General features: G+C 34.2%; 1 protein-coding gene across 6 annotated transcripts in view; it reads right to left on the bottom strand.

Moving 5' to 3' along the window:
- Positions 1 to 7,315: 7,315 nt before the first annotated feature.
- Positions 7,316 to 16,067, bottom strand: part of per (period circadian regulator) — a 32,526-nt gene continuing 23,774 nt past the window's right edge. For 2 of the 6 annotated variants that reach the window (XM_018447015.1, XM_018447016.1), the window contains exons 7-17: positions 15,086 to 15,270; positions 14,579 to 14,863; positions 13,610 to 13,762; positions 12,023 to 12,221; positions 10,948 to 11,339; positions 10,064 to 10,257; positions 9,747 to 9,892; positions 9,274 to 9,524; positions 8,865 to 9,086; positions 8,422 to 8,724; positions 7,316 to 8,330 (exon numbers count right to left, since the gene is read on the bottom strand). In XM_018447015.1, coding sequence (XP_018302517.1) covers positions 8,217 to 8,330; positions 8,422 to 8,724; positions 8,865 to 9,086; positions 9,274 to 9,524; positions 9,747 to 9,892; positions 10,064 to 10,257; positions 10,948 to 11,339; positions 12,023 to 12,221; positions 13,610 to 13,762; positions 14,579 to 14,863; positions 15,086 to 15,270 — 2,444 coding nt within the window. In that variant the 3' untranslated portion in view covers positions 7,316 to 8,216. Of the gene's footprint in view, positions 8,331 to 8,421; positions 8,725 to 8,864; positions 9,087 to 9,273; positions 9,525 to 9,746; positions 9,893 to 10,063; positions 10,258 to 10,947; positions 11,340 to 12,022; positions 12,246 to 13,609; positions 13,763 to 14,578; positions 14,864 to 15,085; positions 15,271 to 16,067 lie in introns of all 6 variants that reach the window. The other 4 variants (XM_018447012.1, XM_018447013.1, XM_018447017.1 and 1 more) reach the window with 3 other exon arrangements.

Below are 16,067 nucleotides of genomic sequence, written 5' to 3'. Positions count from 1 at the left end.
ACACCTATTGTATAGGTCGCGGACTAAGGCATAATTCCTACTGGACGCAGCAAGCGTCAAACAGCGCAGCAGCAACCAATTAGTGAGGCGACATTTACAATAGCGCAAACAATATCCCCTTGCTGGTTGGTTTCTGCTCCGCTTGCTGCGTCCAGTGTGAATTAGGCATAAGCGCATGGTGTAAACGTAGCCAATATGGCTCCTCTTAGTGTCTCCGCTATTAAGAGGCGAATTCTAACGATTACTTATGGAATTATTTGTTCAGTAGCTCGCCGTTACACCATGACGCTAATATATCATTAATCAATAGCCAGCAATTATTATAACGCATTTTTTACTTTTAAGTATTTCGAAACGTTTCTGAAGTACATTTTAGTATTTAATTACACCTACTTCTTCATTTTTCTTAAACTTGAGCGTATTATCACATGAATATATGTATTTTTTAATGTATTGTATGCTATTTAACATTTTATTTGACTGTATTTTGAGTTGTGTAAATTTAAACAATAGCATGGCATTTTACTAATGTGGCCCTCTACGGATATCGATTACTGACGGCCTCGTTTTTGAGGTTTTCATATCAAAATAATTATTTGATAATCATCAGTAATTCTAATGTTAATCTACACTTTGTATTACGTGTACTATCTTTAGTACACTGAGATTTTTAATATTGAGCAGCTTATATGCAAAAGTTGTATAAATGTATATACATTTATTTGCATACATTTTAAAATGTTTTACTTTTTTGTTAAGTTTGTAACCAAATAACGTTTTCAACAACACTAATTTTTTAAAGCTATTTTTATGGAAGGCCACATTACCTCCCATATTTTTCTTCGAGTCATTATGCAATGTCGCCACATTTTTATTAATAGTGTCCTAAGTAATAAATATTTCGTAACTTTGAGTCCAGAATCTATTCAACTACTGAACAAATGTAATTGTCAAGTTTTAAACTTAAATATTGATTATTAAAACATAATTATTGTGTAAAATGTAACTGGAATACCATAATACTGAAGAGGAACTTTTCCTCTATAATAATATATGACTACGAAGTACCGTTACTCTAAGAAAAAGAGTTATTCATTTTACAAAATTAATTTAGTTCGTCTTTATTTCATTTGATGAAGAAAATGTATAAGTTTAATTCAAACATTTTATATATCACGTAAATATATACATTCTCCTTCGAAAGAAATAAAAGCGAATTAATTTAATTTAGTCAATTGAGCAAAATTTTTTTCACTATAAGTGGTACATAATTTAGCATGTTGAAATAATAATGGTTTAGGTAATATATTCATTTAACTCTTAATACTTACTTTACCACACACACGATGAAACTTGTCCGTGTTCCAGGTTAACTTTTATTATCTTTATAACTCGGCAAAGAATTTTGATTATGTATAAATATGTTTAAACATTCATAAACATGCATAAATATTCACAAACGTACATAATATTATATATGAAATATTGCAATACATGTTCATACATCCTTCCCTTTTTTTATAAAATTACTTTTCATAGTGTAATACATATAACATTAAAGTTTCAACGAAATGTATTTTCTGTTTATAATTGGCGCAAAAAATTTAAAGATTTCACATATTTTTTGAAAACAATTATTATTGTATATTTTCATAATTTGGAAATTAAGATTTTTTTCTTCAAAGAGCGCACATACAAGCGCGTATAATCCGTATAGACAATCCCGATGATCTACCAGAAGACCGATGAAGTATTGAATATCCTCTGTGAGTGTCCTCGCCTGATTCCTTGGCTTATGGATCTTCTCGGTATCGTCTTTTGTCTTTGAGGCATAGTCCAGTTAATAGAGAAATGATACTACGTAAAAGATAATCCTTGCGGTATATAGCCCAGTCAATATTATAGAGATGGTACCACATAAAAGATAATTATTAGAATGTAAATCTACTAATAGCTACTACATAAAAGATAACTATCAGAATGTAAATCAATCTATCTTTGTGATAGAATTGCTCAATTTTTCAAAGTAAACAGCTACTACTAAATGTAAGCATCTAATAAATAATAAATTAAATTTGAGTCAAAGTTAAAAAATAAATTTTACAATGGCTGCGTTCAGCAGAGAAAACTAATCAGTTAGGGCTTAGTGATTCTTTAATATGATTGGTTCTTGCCTTTTAGTTCTTCGCTGAATCTAAATATAGGAAGTATTTAGAATCATCAAACGTTAACTGATTTTCTCTGTTGAATGCAGCTAACGTATATACACGGAAAAATCATTTTTGCTGAAAAATCTAAAAAATTAGTTAAATATAGATCTAAAAGTAATTCTGTTGAATTATCAATATAATTATGTAGAATAACATAAAATGTCAAAATTTTTTGCAATATTGCTTATCGTGCTTGAATGTCCAACATAATCATTTTGACAGTTCAACAAAATTATTTTCCGATCTGTATCTAGCTAAATTTTTAGATACTACACTTAGTTCTTCGAACATCTAGACACTGACTTTCTCGACGACAAACATCTAGATACTCACTTCCTCAACGGCGAGCACATAGACAACACCTAGACAATAAAGCTAGTACAGTAGTTAGTATAATAAAGCTTATTCGATGATCACATGTAATGATATAGGCATCCGATATTCATTGTCAGCTGAAACTATGTACAGTATACGTTACGTTCGCTACAGATTTTCAGCACTGGCAGTGAATTTCGGAACGCACCCATAATCGTAATCATTTTAATCCAGGCTAATCATACTCGAAATAGTCCATCGAAGTCTTCACTTCCGGTCCTACTCCTTCATTTATTTTACGAAAAATTTACGAAAATAAATAGAACGTAACCTTCACAAAGAATACTTTAGATTAATACATTTAAATTTATAATATTAAATTATACTCAATTTGAATTATTTTTAATTATTCCTATAGATCGCTGCTGCTTCTAACGTTTAATATTCAATATTGCTTTAAAACGATAGAGTTAAACACTTTAATTCAAGAAAATGTATTAAATTTGAGACTCAAATTTAATTTATTATTTACTAAACGTTAATATGAAAATTATGTTAATATGAAAATTGTTTACTTTGAAACTAATATCACAGAAATGGATTGATTTACAATTTGGCACAAGTAGAAATATTAACAAAATGTTATTGAAGGTTGAATTACCATTGCTCCTTTGATGTGTAAAGCAATAGTTTAACTTAAAAAAAAAATCAATTATTGTATACTGCGTGTGGAAGAAAATTATATTTATTAGACACATTTTTTCGATAAATACATATTTTATATTAATCGTATTTCGCCAGAAATGAAACACATTCGTACACATGAGCATATATTACGTCTATTAATGTTATATGTATGTTCATACGTTGTTACTGAAATTTATTGCGTATCAGCAATACTCAAAATAAACAAATGCGTTAACATTTTCAAAATAAAAGTTTCGAAAACTCACTTTTTTTGCTTATCTTTATTGACATATGGAACAAAAATAGATTATGAAATATGTTACAGCGACTTATGAATATTAGTTACACAATCATACTCATAAAACACACGAATGTTATTTTATCGCGCAAAATCACATCGAGAAATTCAATTTTACGTGCTTCGACGATAAAGAAATAATTATTAAGTTACGACAAAGCTGAAGGGGATCCTAAAGCTATCCGATATTACCGATTAAATCATGATTTTTGTATAATAACAATTACTTTTTTCTCTTTTACAGATTCGAAAATCTTTTTTCAGGATTAAAGTATGCTCATTAATACGTATCTGTGAGGTAGAGTTTATGTCGAGAGTGAGACAAAAAATTTTTTTTAAGATTCCAATTTCGAAATTTTTTGTCGTTCTCAACATAAACAACTCCACACAGATACGTATAAATGGTTATATTTTAATCCGGTTAAAGGATTTTCGAATCTGTAAAAAAATAATTGTTATACAAAAATTACGATTTAATCGGTGTAATAGAGACGGCCTTATTTCAAATTCTGTATGTACCGGTCAAAAATCAATCACGTATTTTGTCAACGATATGCAAAAAAAACTGGAACTATATTTTAATAAATAGTATTTGAACTACAATGATAATAAGAAGTATTACTTAAAAAAAAAAACGGTAGAAATTATTTCAAGAGAAAAGCCTGACAAATAAACCAACAGAGATTTTTTGATATTTTATTTCTTTGTACTTGTTTAGAAGCTCCAATACGGCATTTATTCGCCAGTAGGTATTTTATTTAAAGAATTTATTCATCTCTTTCGCTCATTAATGAATGAAAATAAATAATAAGTGAAAAAAGTGAGATCGACTACAAATTAAGGAAAACAAAGAGATTACGTATTTTGGGAAAGTTTAAATGAAATGAAAGTGTTTCTCGAGGGGCAGAATTTTTCAAAAAGATACTTTTCTACACTTGTTTGTTTGTTGCCCTTCTTTGATTTATCCAATCAATCTATCAATTTTTAGGTCTTTTAAGAGAAGAAGGAATCATACGTCTGTATTGTATAATTGGATCACAGACCCGTCTTATGCTACAATAAGCGCTACGATTGCGTTCATTAATATCCGCATTATTCTCGGGGAAAGAAAGATTGCATTTAGTTAATTTACAAGGTCACTGAAATGATCACTTCTTCGTGAAATCACAAAATTTGTGCTACCGCTAGAAGATCGTCTTCAATTTTATGACCGAGAATATCGCTGGATTTTAAAAAAAAGATTTAGATTCATTGTGATACATTATTATATTAATATATTAATAATGATTAATATATTAATTTATCATTTAAATTATTAATAATCATTTATAAATTTGTAGAATTTTTAAGAAATACATAAATCATCCATGAAAAGTATGATTCAATTAAGAAGTTAAATAATTCTCCGGTAATTAATTATTACTGCGTTTTTCCATAAAAATTTTAAACATTAATAATAAATTGATTAATTAATGACAATTAATTTTATTTCTGTTAATACAATGCTTACGTATAAAAACTGTAGAGAATGCGTCATGTGGCAGAAATGTCATTAAAATCCAGCGTCGATAATCCCGTTTATAGTTATCTTCATTAAGATATAAATTGCTGTACATATCTTATTATGTAGAAAATAATTTCTATGCGAAAATATATTCACAAAAGCGACACAACTATAAATATCCGTAATCCAGACTAGATCTCGCGAGTATTTCGTGGAAATCGAAACCGACTCGCATTTAATCACTGGTATATAAAATATCGCCTCTGAATATAATACGTGATGACACACTCGCGTGTCGGCCGTTTTGCCGCGACACGTGTGCAATTACATAGTATACAAAATACCTTTCTACCGAATATACATACGTATATAAGGGTGTGTCCCAAAATTTGCACATTCAGAGTACAGAACATGATATTTTATGCTAAAACAAACAACTTTTTCCTTTAGCAAAATTGCGTCCGATATTAATTTTTGCGCTTATTTGTTAGCTTCAACCTGCTCTCCTGTAAAAATTACTTATCGGACGCAATTTTGCTAAAAAAAAGTTATTTTTTGTGCTAAAACGAACAACTTTTTCTTATAGTAAAATTACATTCGATAAATGATTTTTACGTTTACTCGTATAACTTCAACCTGTTCTTCTGCAAAAACTACTTGTCAGACGCAATTTTACAAAAAGAAAAAGTTTTTTATTTTAGCATATAATATCATGTCCTGTATTCCGAATGCGCGAATTTTGGGACATCCTGTATATCGCACAACGCACGGATCGTTAAAGAAAAAATCTAAATTTACTGGTCCGCGATTTCCTGAAATAAGTTATTTATCAAGCGAAACACAGATTGTGTCTTGCAATTATATAATTCCGTGCCTTCGGTTACGTGATTGACGACTAGCGAAGCCCGGCTGATTTTCACGTGGACGTATTATTTTCTAAACACGTGACTTATACAAGTTTAAATTTATTTAATTACAATAGTCGTCGTGCGCATTACGGTTTTATCTCGTGCCGCGCTTTTGAGCTTCATTTATCTAGAATTTGTTTACACGGGATAAATTTAGATCTTTAATCGAACTTAAACTATTTATGGAAAAGTTTATTAGAATTTCAAATCTACCAAGTTTGTCAAGGAAATACATTAAAATTTGATCGTATTAAGATGTATTATTTTATTCTCAGGATTTATGTGAAATTTTTTTTTATGATTTCTAGAAATTTTTGGACGGGACTTTTAATAGACAAATATGGATACAAAATTCCGATAAATGGAGCGTTATCGGGCGCGAAAAGTCGGAAAAAATATAGCGCTTTATCGCACGAATCTCTCTGAAAAATACGGATTACCAGAAGGAACTAGCAAAAAATGCAGACAGACGAAACACGTATATTACACGATAAATTTAAATACAGATGTAGATGTAATCTGTAAGTATAAATATAAATTCTTACATGCTAGTCTTATATATATCGCTCTATGTATATTTTTTTCCAAAATATCTTTCGGATATATAAAAAACGCTGAATATACAAATCGCGATACGCAGTGCATCGCAATTGTGATGCTACGTGTGAATGTGTAGCTACTGGTAGATTATCTCACCCTCTGCTTAACAAAGTTACGAATGACGGCTTTTGTAATTGAACGTATTGAATGAAATGCACATTCTCTCGTAATTTATCAATAATTTTTAACCATTTCCTAATGCTTCGAAGCAACAAAGGTATATATGTATATCGATGACGAAAACCTTGTTGAGGAAGATATTTTTAATCGCTGATTGTACGTAAAGTTGATAGTAACGAAAAGTAAAGTTGTGTAATTATTCGGTAAAATTATTCAGTTATTTTCTAACAGATTCATAATGAATTTTTCTTTTTTTTAACAGGATTAACCGTATTAATGCCGAATTGACGTGATAATTAATATCATAATACTGAAAATTACACAAAATTACAAAATATAATAGGGTAAACTAGGGTATTATGGCCATAGGCTGTAATTTTTTCAATAATTGCTCAATAGAACATTTTTGTAGTTATTCTATAAGCTTATGGGCCATCTTCTCCGTATGGCCATCTTATCCGAGTTTACCCTACAAAACGATGTAAAGAAAGATCTCACTATGTATCGATATATATTCTTCTAGACGCTTGATACAACCTTCTTCTTCCATATGAAAAGGGTTTAATAAAAGAATATAATCGTACAGAAGACAACTAATTAAATCTGGTACTCATTGCGCAATTCAATTTCGCAAATACGCTTTTACGTGTAAATATTTACGAAAAAAGGGCATCGAAAATAGCGATAGAAAAAGAAGCGATAGATTATTATACAAGAATTACTCTATCAAAAGTATTTTTTCCATCCTCGCGCGCATTTTCCGTCTGGTCAATACAAAATCGATTATAAAAATCTCTCGGTCAATTTGCATTCGCAGTTATTTATAACGCAAACATGTGTACAAAACGTTACGCGGACGGTGTTAAAAATTGTATCGAGTTCACTCGTTACACTCGTTCTTTTTTACTATAAAGGCTACCTTCGACGCCATGTCGAGAAAACCAGTCATTTCCACTCGCGCGTTAATATCATAATTACATCGTATTACCTTTCTATAGGATATTTTTAAAGATTATCGTGCGTTCATTCAATCACGGTTCCATTAGAAATCTGTATCCGTGATTGAGCAAACGTTCATGACTCTGAGAGACACGTACATAAATATAATGTAAGTGCAATCTCATGGAAATCTCACAGGTATTTAATAATGCACTCTACTTCGCATTAAAAATCTTAGCTGCTAAGGCAACTTCAAAACATTTCTGAGCTTTGTACCGTGATCCAATCTATCTCAGAACCCGATTAGTCTCTCAATATATGATGCATTTGTAATCCACTTTAATTGTCATTTTAATTCTTAAATAGAAATCGAATCTTTAAAAAAAAATGTAAAAGCTGGGATTGTGTTATTCTCGAATGTCGATAAAATCACGTATCCTTCTCACCAAGTGCATTTCATTCGTCGCTTATACACATGTCATTTGGTGTTTGTAGTATTTTCGGTAAGGATGTTCAAACAGTTTAAATAATTCTAATCTGATTTTGAACCCATTTGAGAGAAATGCAAATATGACGAAGCGAATATTAACTTTGGGTGTCTTTTGGAACTATTCGTAACGGGTCGATCGCAGTTTCTATGAATGCTGGCAAGATACAGTCTGGGGTGGCAACGGAGGCGGTAGAGGTGCATTCTCGTCATGGATCATCACTAACTTGCCATACTTCACCATTTTTCTCCTCTGTTTGCGCTGTAAACAGATCAAACATATCGCGCGTTATATAACATATTCCGATAAATCTTAATAAATTTCGCAATGTCTTCTTAATCATTGTTCTCACCTGCGATTCAGTCCAACTGCCGTTGCTGCTTCCACTATCGCTTCCGCTTGACGTAATCCCATCTTCGAGGATAAGTTCAGTACCGAAACCTTCCATCTCCAGGTCCAGGTAGAGCTGACCCAGTTGATCGTTTACCAATAATGGTTGACTGAAGGTCTTCATCGCGTCTAAATCGGCTTTCAGCACATCGTTCAGTGTTCTAGGATGTATCTGGTATTCGTAGATTAACTCCGGTGTCAGTTGGACACCTTCCAGCCAGGGTGGAGCCCTCCTCCGCATTCCCTGATGGCACTTGGTGTGCTCCTACGCATTTATTATGCTCATATAGTCAAATAAATGAATGTTAGATGCTGTGAAGGGCTGAGAAAAGCATCTAAAAAATGTACGAAAGATCGAGACGTCCCTTGGACGTCTTTCAGACATTTCGCCATTTGAGTTTCTACCTCGGAAGAGACTTCGCATGTCTTCTGATCCGGATTGCAGCTGCTGTCACTGCTCTTGTATAAGAAGCTGCTACTATAGAAGCTGGACGAGCTCGACTCATCTCCGTTGTAGTCAGTCGGCCGGCGACGTTCTTTTACGATCACCGGCGTTAGCTCTACCATGCTCGAACAGCCACCGTCATTACTCACGCATGATGAAGATAGTTCGCCGCGTGATAGAATCTGCCAGAGTTGACGGTGTAAATTAATATCTTATTGAATAATCGAAGCTACTGAAAACATTAATTCCAAAACATCTATTAATTAATTTCATTAAAATCCTAATTATAAAAAAACATTTTTTCAATTCTCTCCTATAACAGTTTGTATTATAGTAGGATGCAAGAAGAACTTGATATTGTCATTTTACCTTCTTGGAGGAGTCGGACATAGCCATTGTGCTCCCCGATTCAGCCTTGATGCTAGTCGCTTGACTGGCTGGTCGTTTACGATCTAGACACTTGTCATTGGATGGCTGTTGGTTCTCGCGTGTTGCCGCCAGTGCTTGCTCGGGTATCAGAAAGGGTCGGTACGTCATAGCACGTGGTGGAGGTGCGCCGATCACTGCCGGATAGATCATCCCAGCCATCGCCGTCGCGACGTAAGATACTGGAGCAAACACTAAAATTCTTTTATAGCTCCCCATAGAAGACCTACTTTTAAATATGCAATTCAATTCTAATTTAATTCCAAGCTTTTGGAAGCATCTCTTTTAAAGATGCTTCCAAAGAGATTCAAATACATAGGTCGCTTCGAGGCATAAAACAATATTCAATAATAAGAATTGATTAAATTAATTTTTTGAATTTTTTATTTGAGGTTACAGTCGAATGAGACACCTACCGTAAGGATTCTGTTGATTCGATTGCGTTGAGGGCGATGGGCCAAGCTTCTCTTGCGACGACTCGCTAGGTTGCGGTACCGGCATGTAATACACCGGTATCATTGACGGAAGTAATGGGAATCTGGGTACAGCCTCCGAGTTGGTACTAGAATTTTTTTAATGTATAATTTATTAATAGATCATAATTATTTGTTCTCCATATTATACAGTTTTTGAGATGAATCGAATATTATCACTCTTTTATAAAATGTTTAATATTAACGAAATTAATATATTTTATATTCTACGTTATTAATATTTTAAAGCTCTTACTTACTGGGGTGGAGCGCAAGGTTGAGCAGGTGCGGAAGAGGGCACAGCCGACAATGGTGACCACAAATTAATATTCGCCCCCGTTTGTACTACGGTCGATTGATCGAGACTCATGCTGGTGACAGTGGTTGTGAGATTCGCTGGACCACGAGATTTTATCACCGTGCTTGTCCTCGAGATTTTATCATGTTTCGATACCTGTTTCCACATTATCGTCACATTTAGACTCGTATAAATTTGACTTAATACGCATATCTACTTTTTTGCATTTATATAAATACAATATATATTAGGGTGGTCGTTATTTTAACAATTTGAAATTTAATCGGGATACCCCGTAAAGTGGTTCAACATCTTGAGAAAATAACACTACATTTTTTTGTAAAAAATATGGTGTAATTTTTTCGAGATATTGAACCACTTTAGGGGGTGTCTCGATTAAATTTCAAAAATTGTTGAAATAACGACCACCCTAATATATATATTTATGTATTTATTTATAATACATATTTAGTCCTTCGATACCACTATGGATATGATATACCTGACTTTCTTTTTCTAATGCTTGTTTTATTGCTTATAACTTTTTCACTAATAAAGATACATACATTTGGTACCATTATGTTCCTTAATGTCTGACGTTTTGATTGAAACGAAAAATGTTTACAATATGTTTATTTTTATAAAAATTTTAAGTAATTAAGTTGAGTACGTTAGCCCCAGTGTGTCTTCCCATAGTGGCACAAAAGGGTCAGTATTGGAACTGGAAATTAAAATCTATCCATTCCACAACAAAGATAAAATTGTTCAGCTAGCGATACCATAATTGCGATAATATAATTCAACAAAATTCGCCCAATTAAATTCCTAAAAAAATATAAGGCATACCTTAAAGCTATCACCCTCCCAACTATGGCTGCCGCTCCTCTTGATCCCGTGACCTTGACTGACGTAATGAGTACTCTGGTCCGTACCATTGACCTTCTCCGTCTTGATGCGCGAGTCTTTCAGCTTGTCACTGTTCTTGATGCTGGAGCGCAGTTCCCGGTGCTTCTGCATCATCATCTTCTCCATATCCTCGTTGTGGCGATTCAACAGCGACTCCGTCAGCGTGGGCGATTTGAAGCTCTCCGTTGCAGTGGTGTTGCTATTGCTGGCGGTGTTGGACGCGTCACCCCGACTTGCAGAGCTTGTTTGATTGTTGGAACCACTGCTCAGGTTCTCCGCGCTACCGCTGCCGCTCGCCCCGCTTCCGTTTATCGGCGACATACACTTTCGCGCTGAAAACACGACAGAAATTTGTCTTAATGAAATACATGTCGCTTATATTTGCTACAGCAACGATACAACTCAAAAAACGAAGTTTCCAGAAAATTTCAATATTTTGAATCATTAAAATTTTATAATACTAATTTTGAAGTGCAATTTTGATGTAATAATTAATTGTTATAAAGGAATAAAAGTAGGTACAGTAAAATGTAGGTTGGGACAAGTGTAGATGACTTGGGACAGCATGTATTTTTGTTAAATACAATCATGGAATCCATCCATGAGTCTCTAAAGGAAGTTAAGTTAAGTTTAAGTTTTCAACTTCCTTTAGAGACTCATGGATGGATTCTATAATTGAATTTAATAAAAATATATGCTGTCCCAAGTCACCTACATTTACGGTATATTCTTTTTTTTCTTTAGATTCTCATTCTTTTTCTGCAAACTAAAAAATGACAATTTTCAAGTTATGTCATTATGTAGCAAATGAGCAATATGCGGATTTTTTGCTCATCATGCTTGAGATTCTTATATACGTAATTATTTTTATGGTTCAACTAAATTATTCTTAGATTTGTATTTATAATTAGTTAAATTTTTAGATACTTCAAGAAAATTATTCTTTCTGTGTATTTTTAACTAACTCGATGCGAGATACGATGAAGAAAAGTTGAATGGTGAAGATGGCGCTTACCGCGTTCGTCGTTGCTGGAATTGACGTTCTCCTCATCGCTGCCGTACATGGTCGCGACCGGGGGTTTGCTTTTGAAGAAGCGCTCGAGATTCTCGTTGTAGTTGAGCTGATTGTAGCTCGGCGGTGTTTCTGTGGAGGACTTGCTGTCGTAGTCCTCGTGATGGGGCGAAATCTCGCCGAGCATCACGCTGTCGTGCTCCTGCAACAAGGGATTTCGTGATCCCTTCACAAGTATATTGTAGAGACTTAGAGTGAGTTGTCACTGAGGATCAGTATTGCAACTTAACGCCGTTACCGGGGTCAGTAGCGTTTTTGCGTGGTCGCATTTGCTTTTCTTTTTTTTTCTTTTCTTTTTGCGTGAGCGATGAGATGAGATGCGCCGGCCAACCATAGCGAAGATCGGTCTCTGACAATTTCGTTAGAAGCTGTGAAAGACTTCATCTGCCTAAACCACCTATGACCGTCCATTTGCAAGCTTGCGGCGCAAGCTCTTGCGGCAAGCACGGATAATACATGTTATTTACAGCGAAGGGTTAAGATCGATCGAGTGATCGGGATCATACAAGCACCTCACCATCCGAATCACTACGTCCTTCGTTGCGTCAGATTCCACCTTCTCCTGATATCTAGATCCCAGCCTCGATCGATTGAAGCCGATAGAATCGCGATCGATTTCAGTTTTCCGTATCGCAGAGACAGTAAGATGCCGATTTAACAATTTTGTGATTTCTTTTTCTTTTTGCGTGTCCCTACGACGTCGAAATCTGAAGTACGAGCGAAATTACACTGCCTTCAATTTTTCTCTACTCCATTCGTACTATTCTTTCCTTCTTACACATCATCCCCATTCTTCTCATGCTTTATCTTTTATTCGACCCTTGGAGAATATTGAATACTATTTAAAAAATACATTAGTAATAACGGCAAACATTTACCCTTGCAAAATTTAATACTGAAAGATGCTGATTAAACCTTGCATGATCCAACTTTTTTTTAATGCTTTCTTAGTTCAACTGGATCATTGTGCCTGATTGTGCTTTTCAAAGAGTTTTTGGGCTTTAAAAATTCTAAAAAAATTCTAGTACACTTTTTCAAAACGTTTTTCGCTTTTTCTGTACGTGTTCGAGTTTGAGGCAGAATAATTCAAAATTGAAAATTGCCTGGGTCTTCAAAGCCCCGGTTGGACCATAAAGGAATTTATTTTGAGTGTTAAAAGTATTGTTCAGTTTTAATACTCAGAATAAGTAATTAATCATTACCTTTCAATATTAAATTGACTAGTATTTAATTGAGTTTCTGTTAGAGAAAAACCTGAAAAAGCATACCGTGCGTCGACGACGAGATTAGATAACTATGTGAACTAGCATCTTCTATATTATACCAATGTAAAGATTTAAAAGGTAAAACGTGGTGACTGCACGTTATTGCTACACATACACACGCACACACACGTACACATACACAGGTAAGTATCTCTACGGTATAAATATAGTGTATTATACGTAGCATACCAGAGCGGAGCGCATTATAGCGTAAGTAATTAAGGTAACAGTGTTTCGGCGATACTAAAACGTAGCTAATAGTCACCGAAAAGCTCCTGAGTTCGTCCGCCGCGAGCAGTCCATCCTTGCCGACTCCGGGAGCCTTCATTTCCTGCAGCAGATTTTCCATGAAGGATGCTAGATCCTTACATCGCTTTGACACATCGAGCTCAGTTATATCTGACGTTCTCTGGATGCTCTGCGCACACGTACGATAGAAAAGAAAAAAAAGAGAACAAGTTGGGGGATGAGTTTGGCTTGTCTCCGCTTCGTGGTGAGATTCTCGTTTTGTTTTCTTTTTGTTACACGGTAACGCCAAGCCTGTATTTCTTACATACGTACATTGAATGATTAACTACCTCTTAAGCGAGTCCTTTCGCTACTAAAGTAATTACAATTAGGTCATCATCGAGGGAGCCGAGCTTGATAACAGCGATTGTATAACGGCCGACTTCTTTAATTTCAAAATTATTGCGGAATTGTATATCTCGTTTTTAAAAAGATACACCTGAGCATGAGTGTACGCAAGGTGGATAGAGAAGAACGCTTGCCACTTTTAAATTTTGTCAAAGAGAAACAATTAAATTATAAAAATTATTTTTACGAAAAATTAAACGCTCATTGGGCGGTATTCGTAGTCCGTTCTTATTTTATATAAAACCAACTTAAGTAATGTCTTAAGATGCTAACACGGTTTTCTGATTAATTAGTGACATCTTAAGATGTATAGATATAAAAACTGACTATATATATATATATATATATATGAATATCAGCCAATTGTCCAATTAGTGGCTCTTTGCTGAAGATCCTTGAAGCCTAGCTTTAATAATAAGTATTTTAATAAAAGAGGATATTTTTAGCGATCTCTTTTTAACATCCTCCTTTGGGTGAAGATAAATTTTTGTTTTCTTCCCTAATTGAAATTCTACATACACAACAACATCGAACAAGTAAATCGCGATTCATAGTATTGTGATGTGTGTAACGTAGTTGTCTTCGTCAGTGATCGTACCTCATCGAGGAGCGCCCGTATTTCACTCTGGATGATCTTGGCCTCCTTCAGCACTTCCTCGCTGATGCTAGCCAGGTAGCCGTACTCGGTATCGCGCGGTACGCGGAAGATATCCGGGTCCATTGGTCCCTTGAGCACCCGATGCTGACCTACGACAAACTCTAGTTTTTTCGTCCAGGGATTGATAAAGGATGACCACTCGGTCTCGAGGACGATGTAGCCCCCGTTCTGCACGGCGAACCTGTACGGCTTCGACCTGAAGGAGGAGCCTTCGAGTTTGATCACCTGTTCAACGACATTTCGTAAGAAGTTACATGAATAATTTATGACAGTGACATGAAGGGGAATATCTGAACACTCATTTATTGACTTTCATTCTCTCTTTCTCTCTCTTTCTCTCTTTTTCAAGCTCTCTCGCATATCTCTCGTCTTTCTCTTGTCATACGTGCATGCGAACGAAACCTAAGTTTCTTTCTCTCTTTCTTTCTTTGTTAGGCTCATGCTCACAGTCTCATAGATGTCTTTGATGAAAGGTAGATCCTCGGGATGGTAGAAGTCAAATAGCGAACGGCCAACCATATCCTGTGGTAGATAGCCGAAGTATTGGACTACGTCGGGATCAACATGGGATAGGTGGCACGTCGCGGTGTGGCGGGTCGTGAATACCGAAGATATTATTGTTTCTTCTGGAGCTGCGGATAATGACAAGGTTTGGGGTCATTCTCTCTTGTCGCGGGTCACTACCTTAATGAGCGAGAGTCTTAGTAAATGTTAGTAATGGTTAGACGCCGACAAGCCGGGGCGAGATTTGCACGTTGCTAATTAATTAGTTTTGGCGCAGTTAAAAAAAATCCATGCTCGAGAAGCTGCTCGATGCCGTTCAGAATTGTTTCCATATTTATTCGTTCTGGAGATAAGCTAAACAACTTTGCACGAATTTTTGTATTGATCATGGGCAAACTTTGGGATTTCATTTTTTTGCGATGCTTTTTTTATATTATGCTCGCGATTTCATAACAGATCTTTTTTTTTTTAAGTATGAACGTAATAAATAGAATGAATAAATAAAATAGAATAACCGATACAGATTATTAAATAATTTTGTAAAGTAAACGAGAAATGGATAAAAAATCACGAGTTGAGATTAAAGTTCCAAAGAGTATCTTCGATAAGGAACTTAAAGACATATCAACTGTTTGAAATTGAAAATAATGTATTAATATACATGTATATATATATATATTTATACTTTTCATGTAAAAAATTATTTAAACATCATTATTATGATTAACAGATAAAATGTTCTATAAATAAAGTTTAATAAAGTAAGTTTTATTTATTTACTGAACAACTAATTTGTTAATGACAATATAATTTTGTATAAATAATTTTAATTATTCAAAGTATTTATATAAAAAATTGAAAATTTTTAAATCTTTTTTTAAGTTAAAGTATTATAACAATAAAAAAAATAATAAATGCAGAACTA

Source organism: Mycetomoellerius zeteki, unplaced genomic scaffold, assembly GCF_001594055.1.
Source record: "Mycetomoellerius zeteki isolate Tzet28-1 unplaced genomic scaffold, Tzet1.0 scaffold197, whole genome shotgun sequence".
NCBI classification, from domain to species: Eukaryota; Metazoa; Arthropoda; class Insecta; order Hymenoptera; family Formicidae; genus Mycetomoellerius; species Mycetomoellerius zeteki.
Note: the sequence above shows the minus strand (reverse complement) of the source record. Positions and strands in the feature narration are given on the sequence as shown.